The sequence below is a fragment of the Mus pahari genome, chromosome 14 (assembly GCF_900095145.1).
Source record: "Mus pahari chromosome 14, PAHARI_EIJ_v1.1, whole genome shotgun sequence".
Taxonomy (NCBI): domain Eukaryota; kingdom Metazoa; phylum Chordata; class Mammalia; order Rodentia; family Muridae; genus Mus; species Mus pahari.
This window is the reverse complement of record NC_034603.1, coordinates 84,282,326-84,295,674: the sequence shown is the minus strand read 5'-3', so window position 1 is coordinate 84,295,674 and position 13,349 is coordinate 84,282,326. Positions and strand designations below refer to the sequence as shown.

The window sequence follows — 13,349 nt, the reverse complement described above, 5'->3', positions numbered from 1 at the left end:
CAATAGATCAAACCCTGACCTAACCCTGCCAACTGTCGCTGAGAGGCCATGCTCCTAGGTTGGCGCACTGTGGAGCACAGCTTCCCCATGCACAAGACCCAGGGTCCGTCCCTTGCCAGAAAACTCACCCCAGTAGTCATTTTGACAAAGCTACAATAGCCTGCAGAGTAATGTTACAACCTAGGAGGGCTGGGGTAATGATCCAGGCCGCTCTGCTTCAGCCCAGCAAAGTCCCGTCTGGAGGAGGCAAACTGGTCTCTGTGTTGTTTGGCTATTTTGGAGACAGGGTGTCACTATGACGCTCTGGAGAGAACTCACTAGTTAGACCCGCTCGCCTCTGCCTTGACTAAGGGCAGACAGACACCACCACACCTGGCTGCAAACAGACTTAAACTTCCCGCTTCAGTCCTACACCCTGGCAGCAAGTTCGCTTTTCGGCACACAGTACACTTCGGATGCTGGTGTGGACACGATGGCGGTGCTGCACACCAGAATATTCTCTAGGATCCACTGCCATCAATCCACGGGATTCTTGCCCGAGTGAAGAACAGAGCTGGGGCTGTGTTCCCAGCCTGCTCTGGACTAGGTAACTCCCTCGGGGGGCCACACACCCAGGAATGAGGGCAGTGGAGGCTTCAGGAGAGCAGGAAGTGTGTGGGAGCCATGCCTCTCAGGCCCCTCCTGGCCGTCTGAGGTGAAGCAGTCCTGCTGACCTGGCATCAACCATTGGAAAAGAACCAAAGTCATGCGGAAGTGAGAGTGCGGGTGAGGAAGGAGGGTGCACACACATCATCCCAGCACTTGGGTGGCTGATACAAAAGGATCAAAAGTTTTCAAGTATTTGGGGCTGAGATGCAGATCAGTAGTTATAAATGTAAGCAAAATACCCATAAACATAAAATAATTAAAGAAGAATTTTTTTGAAGGTTTGCCACTAGAGTAAGACTCTCCCAGAAAAGAAAGGGGGAGCTGAAGAGACTGCTCAGCCATCAGGCCTTCAGCAGCTCTTCCTGAAGACTCAGGTTCAATTCCCAGCTCTCACAGGGCTGCTCACACCCATCTGTAACTCCAGGCCCTGGGACTATGATGCCCTCTTCTGGCCTCTGCAAACACTGCATGCACATGGCATGAATGTAGGAAACACACATGCATAAATAAAAAAAATAAACAATTTAAATACATAAAGAAAAGTTAGTTCTCACCCTAATAAACCAGTTACCTATATTTCTTTCAAAAAACAAAGGGAGAAGGGGGCACGAGGTGCCTGTGGGTGCTGGAGCAGAGTATCCTGCTTTATCAGCCCCCAGGCCTCTGCTACATGCTTAACCCCTCCCTCCGAGTTGCTTCCCACACTGCGCTCATCCTTCCACAGGGCTGTGAGGACCGAAGGAGCTGGAGAACATCCGCTCGGGATGGAAGTGAAGAGGTGACACTCGCCTTGCCCTTGTGTGTCTCCTGGAGCCACCGGCGCAGTCTAATCAGGCAGCTCTCTTGGAGGGGAGTCAGGTCACCCAAGTATCTCTTGATGTAGTCGGCATCTAATTTATCTGGAATTTAATGCGCACAGCGTTATTTACCACAGAGAACCTGGAGCCCTTCTGCCAGGCTGGTGTGGGCAGGGTGTGCTGGGAGCGGGGCAGCGGCTTGGCAGCCACCCTGGGTGTTTAGGGAGGCATCGCTGATAAGCACAGGTAAGTAAGCCTCTTTAAGATGAGATCAAGATAAGCCCCGGAGGTTCCAAGCCTCTTTCCAGCCCTCTGCCTGTAACCCAGCGCTGATCAGGACAGGCCAACCTCCACAGAGCCAGCACTGTATCTTCGACCGCCTGAGGTCAAGAGCGCTGCCCTTTCCCCAGCACCGACCGAAGCTGAGCAGACGGAAGAGAAAGACACTCTACCAATGTCTCTTTTCTGATTTTCTGCCACAGCCCTGGGCCCAGCCACTGTAAATGCACTCTTAGCCCAGCCACCCACTAGCTGTGAGTGTGACCACTGACAAGGCTCTCAACTGCTCTGTGCCTCAATGGACCTAAATATGACCTGAAGCTATTTCCAGCCTGAAGCAGTCATGACTAAAGGGATAAAACCTGTCACCGAGCACTGAGAGGAACCACACAGGATGCACAGGAGCCTTGTGACAGGAAAGCTGTGGACAGGACAGTGCCTTACAGTCAGTCACTGACCGCCACCGATCAGGGCATGGACATTAGAAATAACTCTGTTTAAACAAGAGGAAAGTGAGTGTGCCTTCTCTAAGTGGGAGTGTCAGAGGCAAGGCCTGAAGCAGACAGACTTTCTCTTCTGTGCAAGAGGGACTGCCTGAGGAGACAAGGCTGGGCAGAGCCGTGGAGAGGAGAGAAGCCCCTGATTCCCCTCGGCGGGGCCAGGCTCACCATCAGGGGTTCCCACCACGGCCTCAGACGCTGCTCCTGGGCTACTGAGGCTCTCCCCACTCAGCCCCTCCATGACAGCGGCGGCGTCTGGGACAAGGACGGCTGCAGATGTGACTTGATTCTTGCTTGATGAACATGTTTCTGATGAGGGCCCCACGGGGGGCGGGGTCCAGCGGGGCACGAAGGTGATGCCTTCCTCCTCCAACTGCCGTAGGTAGTACTCAATGATCTCTTTCCCCTTTAAGGTAAGACAGCTAGGGTGAGCATGCATCTGACAGCCAGACTCCCCAGTCTATACAGCAGCACCCAGACAGGTAGTTGGGGGCTGTGGAGGAAGCGCTATGGTGGAATGCTGGCTTCATGCACAAGGCCCTGAATCCAATCCCCAGCCCCGCCTACCCACCCAGGCAATGGTTCTCACTGGGTGACATGATACACACTTGTAACCCTTGCTTGGGAGCCTGAAGCAGGATTATGAGTTTAAGTAAATGTGGAAATCTGTCTCCACAAGTAAACAAAGACTAAGGAAGGCACGAGCTGTGGTCATTCGCTCAGAGACTCCCACCTCCCTTTTCCATAAAGTTCCCAGAAAGCCACTCACTTTTTTAATGTTGCTTGTATAATGTTTCATGGCAATTTTTTCCACTGTACTTTCAAAACCAAAGAAAGATTTGATATCTAAACTTGCAGACTGTTCGAAACAGGTCCAGTCTTCATTCTCAGGGTGAACCTGCAGGCGGAGAGAAGTCGTTCCCAGTAATGCTTGCCATGGAGACCCCCACTTGTCTGTGCCCTGGCTAGCCGACCGGCACCCAGGGGAGAGATGTTTAATGAGATCACTGCCATGAGGAACGAGGAAAGCATGGCACAAAGTTACCCAGACACAGATGACATGCACAGGCGCTAATAACTGTCTCAGGACCGTCCCTGAGTGCCTGACTACAGCTTTCACCTCTGGCTTTCTCATCCGCTAACTAACCCAGCACCTGCGGTGGCTCCACATGAACAGAAGAGCCACACTCTGTGCCGGTCAGGCTCCAGGGACAGAGACACTGCAGATATGAGAGTCACATGGCTACTTGGGAGGCAGTGCTATGGAGAAAGGCCAAGGTGGGGGAGGGGCCAGCAAACTGGCCTGGCTGGATGCTGGGCACAGCAAGCAGTGGAAGGCTGGTGCACGAGGAGGGAGGGACCCTCCGGAGGGACCCTCCCTAACCCTAACCCTAACCCTAACCAATCAGGAAGTTGGCCTTGGTACTACATGCCTTTAGTCTGAGCCCTTGGGAGGTAGAGGCAGTTGGACCTTTGTGAGTTCCAGCCCAGCCCACTCTACATAGGGAATTCAGGCCAGCCAGGGCAACACAGTGAAACCCTGTTTTAAAACACAAAGCAAATGAATCAGGAGCTGAGTGTCATGGTGCACACTTGTAATTCAGCACTCGGAAGACAAGGCAAGAAGAAATGGCAAATTAAGGCTAGCCTGGTCTACATGGCAAATTCCAAGATAGGGTACAGAAAAAAGGGCTGTCACACCATCAGTTGGCAGCCTTGACTGTCACGCTACGACAACCCTCCCCTCAGTGCCACACCAAGCCCCCACTGTACCACTCATCTGAAAGGAGAAACAGCAGTGGCTGAAGGACAGAGCGCCACCCTACCCTGCTGTCCCCACTGGTCTCAGGGCCCCTGCGAGCTGGTGCCACGACTCACTGTGTAGCAGCAGTGCTCATGGATGATGACCCGGTTAGAAAATGTCTCATTGTGGGCCTCGATGTGCAAAGTGCGATCTCGAGAATTCAGGGAGTTTTTCTGGACAAAATAAACGTAATCGACTCCTGCGATCTGTGAAGAAGAGACAAGGAGGGAGGGCGGTCAGTTCCCGGTCATGGCGCGCATGAGCTCACCCTCAGACCCCACGGTGTCCTTCCCCAGCTACCTTCTTCAACAGCCTGGGCGCATCTATATCCAGCTTGCAGCGCCTCTCGATGACGTGAAGAGCCCCATCCTCACTCTTGAATTCACTCACAGTGTCACTGTCCACGAACATTGGAATCAAAGGACATGTAGGAAACCTCCTCTCATAGGCCTGAGGACAGATGACAGTGACAGAGAAAAGAATGACAGCCGTTGCTGCTGCACCTTAGCTGATCCTATGAGAGAAGACAATCCAGGTTCATGGACTGGAGCCCTGACCTCCGGAGGATGGCGATTTTGCCCATGCAGGCATGTGTGTTCAACACAGTGCCACGCCCAGCAGGCTTTTCTAGTACTAAATGAAAGATGACCTTCAACTCTATATGGCAAGTCAAAAGAACCAACATGGCTAACGTGACTTTGAAAGACAACAAACAGGAAGGGTCCCCTCAAGCTGGCATCATATGGCTGGAGACGCAGGCCAGTGGGCAAACAGACCCAGTTCATCGATCCTTCTCCTCCGAGATGCAGCTCAGTTGAGCATATGCATGCTAAGAACCCATTCAACTGAGCTGCATCTTGGGTTCAACCTAAATCATTTTCGACAAATGTAGAAAGAATTAAATGGAAGAAAAAAATAGGATGGAATTTTTTTGTTAAATATTTGCCATGATCTAAAACAACCAAGACCCTCTCAATATTAGAATTCAATCAGAACACAAAGGAAAGCTAGGCATTATGGTCCATGTCCACTATTCCGACACCTGGAAGGTAGAGGCAGGAGGATTATGAGTTCAAGTCCTGAGTGTACTAAACATCAAGACCACCATCTCAAAAAAGGGGGAAACAGGGACAATTTCCCAAGGAACATAGACAGGGCAAACAGCTCCATAGAGAAATGAGCAGCAGAGAAAGCAGCCACTGGGAGACACAGAGAACCACACAACTGTGCACCATCAAAACAGCAGAAACAAACACCAATACACACTGAACACCAGGGAGGATGTGGAGAGAAAAATATTTCAGACAATATTGCTGGCAAGATTGTGACCAGATGCGAGTAATCAGGAAAGCAGGCATGTTTCTCAAACCTGAACTCTGATCATGAAGTCACCAACAGTCTATATGCAAGCTCACAACATGAACTCCATGTCCTTCAGAACACACACATACAAAAAGCTCCACCTTCGTGCGTGGAGTGTCCACAGCCCAAACAGCCACACCGGCTGGAATCCACCTTTCCTATTTGCTTTGTTTTGCTTTGCGATGGGGTTTCACAAGTCCACACTGGCCTCAAACTCACTATGTAGCTAAGAACGACCTTGACTTTATACAGAATTAGAGATACTGAAAACTAGGGGCCATGAGAAAGACACAGGTACACATGGAGCGGCTGCCACCCCAACCCTGAGGATGGACGTGCCTCTACAACGTGTTACCATGTGGCAATGGGTTTGAAGAGCTCATGGAAGCTTACTATAGTATTATGTCCAATTATGTTAATATATTGTGAATCAACAATGAACTCAAAACAAAAATCAAGGGAAGGAAAAGCTTGTGATGTAATGTGTGAATTCTACAGAATGCACCAAAGCACCAAACTTAGGGCTAACTCTGCGCAACTGAGAGAACACACTCACACCTCAGGCCTCCGTCCTGGGACACACTCACACCTCAGGCCTCTGTCCAGGCCCAGGAAACCCCGTACCTGTTCTACAGAGCGCTTCCTCTATGCAGAAGGTACAGCAAGCAACTACGACAAGACTGGCAGTGTTTAACTAAAAACGGGGAGAGCATTTTATGGTGATGTTTCATCTTAACTGAGTATTTAAGGAGGAAATGTGTGCCGACGGTCAAAACCACACTAGCTGTTTCGACAGCCTGGAAAGCACAGCCTAGGGTGCAGAAGGCGGCTGCCTCTCCCCCACCAGGTCTGCCCATCTGACCGTAGGCAACCTCGGCAGTGAGTATGGCAGGACCACTCCACCTGGATTGTGGCAAGGACTCAATTCAGTACCGGCTATCCAAGATCATCACCACATCTGCTCTGAGAAGCTGTAGGTCACATCCATCTGAGGTACTTAGGAGGCACCGTAGTAGGCAGCTACAAGGCACGAAGAGCAGGCGGGAATGAGCACCACACTGCAGAGGATCAGGACTGCAAAGGTGCTGCACAGCACAGGAGCTGGAGAGAGCACCAGCCTGGCAGGGCAGGAATGTGTGGACACAGGACAGGTCTTGGGTTTTCACTGGGGCTCAAGTCCAGAGAGCTCTGTTTACAGTCAGCAGTGAGGACCGGGACCTGCAGCTGTATCCCAGGGTGCAGGCAATGGAGGAAGTGACAATGCTGCAGGAAGAACTGGGTCCTTCTGACAATGTCCTCCCTAGGCCACAGCAGCCCTGGCCACCTCTTGGGGAGAGAAGGAAGTGCCAATAGCAATAGAGTCTCACTTTCTGAGACTGGGGGAGCATGCGAAGACAACTTGGCAGGAAGGCAGCCTGCACGACACTGATGGTGCATACAGGGTTAGCTGTACACCGACTCTTTCTCTCCTCCACTCAAATGTATCCCAAACTCCATGACTGCCAGGATGTCACATGTCACACAGTAGGTATCTCTCTATGCACAACTAGCATTTGGGATGCTCATTTACCTGCCAGATCATTCCAGGGACAAGCCTCAGGAGGCCATGACGGACCAAGTCTTCCAGGGAAGAATTCTGTGCCGTACCCTGAAAGCTCTGCAGTGGGAAGGGACTGCGAGCCAGCCATACCTCCTGTCACTGACATACCAAGAAACCAAGGACACAAGGGCTCCGGATTACAGCTCTTAAGAGAGAGCAACTAGTCATCTACCAAGAAATGGCAGCTCTTTTTTTGTCAACACCTAAAGGAGCCACTTTCAGAACACATCATTACATTGGGGGTGGGGGTGGAGTGTGGAGTTGAGACAGGGTCTCTCTACGTGGCCAAACTCAGAGACCCGACCTCTGCGGATCTGCCTCTGCCTCCCAAGTGTTAGGAGAAAGGTGTGTGCCACCATGCCTCGCCTTGCCGCCTTGCCTCCTCTTCTAGAAGCTGTGTGGACACACCTACACAGCAGGGCTTGTAACCGAAACCCGTTCACTGCCTAGGGAGTCACCACCTGTGCAGTCTCTCACAAGGCAGAGCCCCTCCCTTGTACCTCAAGGTAACCAGCCAGGTGCCACCTGGGCACCCAGCTCAGGAGAGGCTAAAGGTACAGAGTCTCCCTTGCCAGCGTGCAGAGTGCTTTCCGGCTCCCTCCTCTCTCCATGCCCCTTCCCGTCTGGCCTCCCAGCAGTACCAACCACAGGGCAGGGACCAAATCCCACTTCTCCATTTGCTCCTGGGAAAATAAGAACCTCAATGCCTGAAACAAGCTCTTTGTTAATAAACATTTTTTTATTATGGAAAAATCGCTTCCTAAGCAAACCAATGAGTCCAACCTTTGTTTCTCAGTCACCACGGGCAACAAGTCCTGCACACTATCAGCACAGGAGACTAACCAAGGGGAAAGGGGAAGGGGCCTGCGGAGGCTGCTGTGAACTCCTCCTCTGGAGCTCACAGGCACCAGCGGCTAGTGTTCAACAGCAGCAGCAGCAGCAACAACCTGTGAGGCTCTGAGCAAGCTGCTAAGCAGCCCCTGAAGGCAGAGGCAAGCCGGCCTCATGAAAACCTGTTACTTCCACTAGCTCTATCCAATGGAGGGCCGGGAAGCAACAGCAGGACACCAGAGTGGTGTGCAGAACCCAGGTTCACTCTCCACTACTCATGAGAAGAAATTCAGAAAATTCCTAATCCTATAAAATTCTAAGGTTAAAATTGTTACTTAAAAAAAAAAAAAAAATCAGGGCTGGGTAGTGTGGTACATGCTTCTGATCCCAGCATTCAGGCAGGGGCAGATAGATCTCTGTGTGTTTGAGGCCAGCCTGGACTACCCAGTGAGTGACAGGACAGCCAGAGAGCTACACAGAGAAACCCTGTCTTGCAAAACCAAAACAACCCCACCCCACCACCAATAAATAAATAATAAAACATGGGTGGAGAGCTCAGAGGTTAAGAGCACCAGCTGCTCTTGCTGAGGACTTAGGTTTGGTCCCCAGCACCCACCTGGCAGCTCACACCCATCTGTAACTGCAGTTCTAGGAGACCCCAGCATGTGGTCCACAGACATTTGCAGGTGAAACACCAGACACATGACATTAAACTTATAAAAATGAAATACAGTGTCAAGGTCTCACGAGTCAACAGAAACATACATGGCTGAAAACACTGTAGTCTACAGGGCTGTGGGGGCAAAGTGGGGCCTCCACCTTACCCTGGAACACCGATGGGCAGCCACCCAGGAAGCTCGGGGGCACGGAGGCAGCAGCCCACGGTTAGCAACAGCATCACTACCGTCCTTCAAAGGCCGGGCTGGGATCGATCTCAGTATTCAGGAGAATGGCCTCTCAGAAACCCCATCCTTCAGTAGTTAAAGTATCACAGTATAGATGTAACTTGTCCTCAACTGTCCCTGCCACACAAGTGTGGAGGACTGCCATGGTGTTTACTGTTCTTCTCTAGCAATGTCTTACAAGTGGAAATTTCCCAAAACAAAAAGATGAGAGAGTTAATAACAAAAAAAAATTGGAGAAAATATTCAAAGGAAAAGAAAGAGCTTTATGCGGGGAAACTTCCTCCTCCTCCTCTCTCCATTTTTCCATACAGGGTTTCTCTGTGTCGCCCTGGCTGTATTGCACTGAGCCAGAATATAAACACACTGACACAAACAGGAAGCCAGGAGCCTGCCTAGGATGCAATGCCAGGGGCTCAGGGGCTCAGGGGCAGAAGCAGGAGATCACAAGTCCAAGAGCAGCCTGGACAACGTAGTGAGACCCTAACTCAAAACATAAAGTAAGACGGAGCTGAAGGGACAGGTCGGGGCTAAGCCTTAGAGGAGAGCACCTTCACAGTGTGCGTGAGGCCCTCGGTTCGGTTGGCCAGCATCTCAAATTTAAAAAGGAGAAAAACCAAAACCAAACAAACAAAAAACCAAACCAACCCAGAACCCAGGGCTAGGGTATCCCTCAATGGCTGCACATGCACTCGTATGGATACAGCTATGGGTCTTTTTTTTAAATTTTCTTCCTTTTGTGAAGGAAGGAGAGAGGGAAAGAGGGAAAGAAGGAAGGAAGGGAGAGGGGAGAAGGGAGGGAGAGAGGGAGGGACACTAACACAGAATGTACTGTCTTTCCTGTGGCTGGTTAAAGGTAACACTGCTACATTTTACACATGAAACCCCACCCGGGTGTCTGTCGAAGCTCCGCCCCAGGGTAGGACTGCTGAGTGGTACCTCTCACAGGATCGTGTCCAGCTCCAGTCCATAGGCTGGAGTGGCATAGAGCCCATGCACACCAAGTCTAGCAGCAGGAAGCCTCCTGCTTTCAAGGCTCTGTACAAGCCCAAGGGCCTCATGGGCTCTGCTCTGACAGGAGACCCAGAGGAGCAGCAATGACCCCACAGAGCCTCCCTAGCCTCGAGTCTGTAGCACGCCCAGTTTCCCAAGCACGCCCAGTATTCAGCAAATGAGTCAAGGGGCTGAACAGAGCACAGCTCGTACACATCAGTTCTTCAGCAAGAGATGCTCCCTTTAAGGGGGGCTGGCTGTGGAAAGAGAAAGCTATTGTGATCGCTTGCACTGTGTTTAAAGCAGCAGTTGTCTGAATAATAAAAACAACACTAGGGCCTTATTAACTTGCCTCCCCCAGAAGGAAGCTGCCTCCTGGATAACTCTTCCTCCCACCGTGTCCACACCCACTCTTCCCCTTCACAGGGTTCTGAGCCTGCAGTTAGGGGGTGGCAACAGAGCTTTCAGCTCTTAACCAACTTCTGGATGTGATGCTGACATATATTAACAGCGAGCGCTGTGCTGAAGAAAACCGTATTAGTGAAGGCGGACTGACTTTGAATTAATGAGCAGAGTACTGCACGGTGCCAGGAAAACTTATTTAAAAGAAATTCTGTTTAAAGAACAACCCCTTCCAAACTGAACTGTGTTCACACCCAATTCTGCTAACAAACCAAGCCAGCTGTTTTCTGGAAAAGTGAGATGTTCTGGAACACTAGATATGACCAAAAAAGTGACTATCAGGCATAGGTTTATCCTGGAAAAAAGTCTGAGCACATAAACTAAACCATAAGCACTCAATATCACAAAGAAGAAACCGTCCTTCAACACAGTCAAGAGGCAGACTCACCAAGCCCCGCATCCTAGCGCCACACTGATGCACGGCTGGTGGAAAGGGCAGCCCAGAGGCAGAGTGAGCTCAGCTATCAGCCCCTCCCACTACTCAAGGCCAACCCTGCCTCAGAGAATAAACCAAAACCAGGGTCTGCATAAGAGGAGGCAACGGTGCAACTTCTTCTTCAGTCTTCCCGAGTCCCGGTTCATCCGACACCAGCCGCCTCCACCACGCCATGCAAGTTCAACCCGAGATCAAAGTCATGTATCTGAGGCGCACTGGGGGCAAGGTCAGCGCCCACATTCGCCTTGGCTGGTGATGACATTGCCAAGGCTGGCAGTGACAGTGACACTGACCATCCAGAACTGACAGGCCCAGACTGGGGTGGTGCCCTCTGCCTCTGCCCTGGTCCTCGAAGCCACCAAGAGACAAAAACAAGCAGAAGAACATTACACTGTGGAAACATCGTTTGTGATGAGATTGTCATCAATGCCCAGCAGATCCTGGGTACTGCAATCTGTGGGCTGCGATTCAGATGGCCACCACCCTCATGATATCATAGATGACATCAACAGTGGTGTAGTGGAGTGCCCAGCTGGCTAAGAGGCAACCAGAAAATAATTTCAATAAAAGACTTTGATTTTAAAAACAGCTAGAGGTAGAGGCACTGTTATGCAGGCCTGATGTCCTGAGTTTGATCCCAAATTCCACAAGGTACCAGGAGAGAACCAATTCCCTGAGAATTGTCCTCTAACCTCCACGTGTACACACACACTCACAGCACACACGCACACCCCCTGTGACACACAGGCCCTAAGCTAAGGACTCTGGAGGATGTAACAAGAGGACTCAGGAGTATTAGGGACTTAGATAAGCTAGTGACCTACTTAACAGTAATGTGACAGATTCAGCTATACGCTACAGCACACACTTGGGGCAAGGCTGGCTCCAGCCTTTACTGAGGAAGAGCCAGTCCTGTGGAAATGTCTGTGGAGAGGCCTACAGATGGCAGCTAGAGTCACCGGAGAAGAAACATTGATAGCCCAGGTCAATTCCAGAGAAGGCTTTCAGACTTCAGCATCAAACTTAGCTTCCTAGAGGGACCCAAATGTTTCGGGTACCCTGGTGTATTGTTGCCACTCAAAAGCATAGGCTGCAGGGTAGCTCAGTGGAGCCCTTGCCTACAAGAACAAGGCCTGGGTTTGGTCCCTTGTACCACAGGGCAGGGTAAAGGCCTACGGATACCCAAGTCTAGACATTGATATTGACAGCTCCAGGAAAACTGCTTTAGATCACAGTTCATTCTTCTCTGGGCCTGTGTGTTTCTGACAGAAGGCCATAGAAAAACCTACTTCTGGCTAGGCTTAGTGGCATAGAGTAAAGGTGGCCACTTTTAATCCCAGTACTTTGGAGACGTAAAGGCAAGAGGCCAGTGTGTGTTCAAGGCCAATCTGCCTAGTCTACAGAGAGAGTTCTGGACGTAAAGGCAAGAGGCCAGTGTGTGTTCAAGGCCAATCTGCCTAGTCTACAGAGAGAGTTCTGGGCTAGCCAGGGCCACACAGTAAGATCCTGACTGGGGGAAATAAGCAAAAAACAAAAGCAAGAGAGGGGGAGGGAGGGGAAGAAGGGAGGGAGAGAGAGAAAGAGAGAAGGAAGGAGGGAGGAAGGGATTGGCTGCTTGGCAGTCCCCAGTCCCAGGGCCAGCCAGCCCAGTGCTCATACTGAGTTTTTGGCTTTGAGATGATAACTCACTCACCATGTAGCCCAAGCTTGCCTCAAACTCTTGCTCCTCTGCTGAGTCTGTACTCAACTTTGTGCTAACACTTGATAATATATTTAAAGAAACTAAAATTCTAAAAACTTGAGCCCCTTTGAGACACAGAAGCTAAGCAGTTGGGCAGCTCTACCTGCGCAGCCCAACCAGGGCAGCCACTGCCCAGCTCAGCTCGACACTGCCGGCTTCGCAACTCTAAATGGATAGGCAGTCGGCCAGGTGATCGCAGCGTCCCCTCTCTCCATCCTCAGTCCTAGGCTAAAAAAAGACATGCATGTAAAAACCGACAGACACCAAGCCATTTCCTCTAAAATCAAGCATATTTGAAGTTTAAATATGAACTTCATCTTAGAGAAACCCTGAAGTCCATGGTGCTGATAAACGCACCTGGAAGGTGATTTTGTGAAAGCCCTGTTTCCTATTCTATAGGATAGAATAAATAATATAATTCTTTAAAAACCATGTGAGCGTCAGCCAGGGTGTCCCGGCAGCAGTGTGCTTGCCTCTCACTACAGAGAGAGCTCTGGGCTAGCCAGGACTACACAGTAAGCACTGGCTTCGGCTAACACCGCATAAACCAGGTGTGCTGGCACATGCCATACTCTAGAACTCAAGCGGTGGAGGCAGGAGGATCAGAAATTCAAGGTCCTCAGCTATACAACCTTTTCAAGGCTAGTCTAGGATCTGTAGAATCTCAGAGAGAAGGGTAGAGGGGGAAGGCATGGATGATGTAAGTAAGCATGAACCCAGCAACAGAATTGATAGGCACCACGTCTCCACATCCCCTCTGACTAGGACAGCCTTTCTGCATCTCTCCCCAGCATCCACTCAGTTATCATCCCATGCACAAACCAGCTCTACTCCCAGCGTGCACACGGCACTCAAGGGAAGGGGCTGGCAGACACCGTCAGACCAGGACATCTGGCATCAGCTTGTCAGCATCTGCCATGTGCCTGCACCACGCTGCTGATCACAGGAAAAGAAAAGGGGACTTGAGCCAGGCATGGCGGCACATGCCTTTAAT

At 50.8% G+C, this 13,349-nt stretch overlaps 1 protein-coding gene and 1 pseudogene across 1 annotated transcript in view; one reads left to right on the top strand and one right to left on the bottom strand.

Moving 5' to 3' along the window:
• The window catches only part of Sec14l1 (SEC14 like lipid binding 1), a 45,162-nt gene that overhangs the window by 13,642 nt on the left and 18,171 nt on the right, over positions 1-13,349 (bottom strand). The window contains exons 3-7 of the mRNA XM_021212269.1: positions 4,329-4,478; positions 4,103-4,234; positions 2,994-3,122; positions 2,393-2,630; positions 1,438-1,547 (exon numbers count right to left, since the gene is read on the bottom strand). Coding sequence (XP_021067928.1) covers positions 1,438-1,547; positions 2,393-2,630; positions 2,994-3,122; positions 4,103-4,234; positions 4,329-4,478 — 759 coding nt within the window. The remainder of the gene's footprint in view (positions 1-1,437; positions 1,548-2,392; positions 2,631-2,993; positions 3,123-4,102; positions 4,235-4,328; positions 4,479-13,349) is intronic.
• On the top strand, positions 10,787-11,154 carry LOC110331151 (annotated as a pseudogene).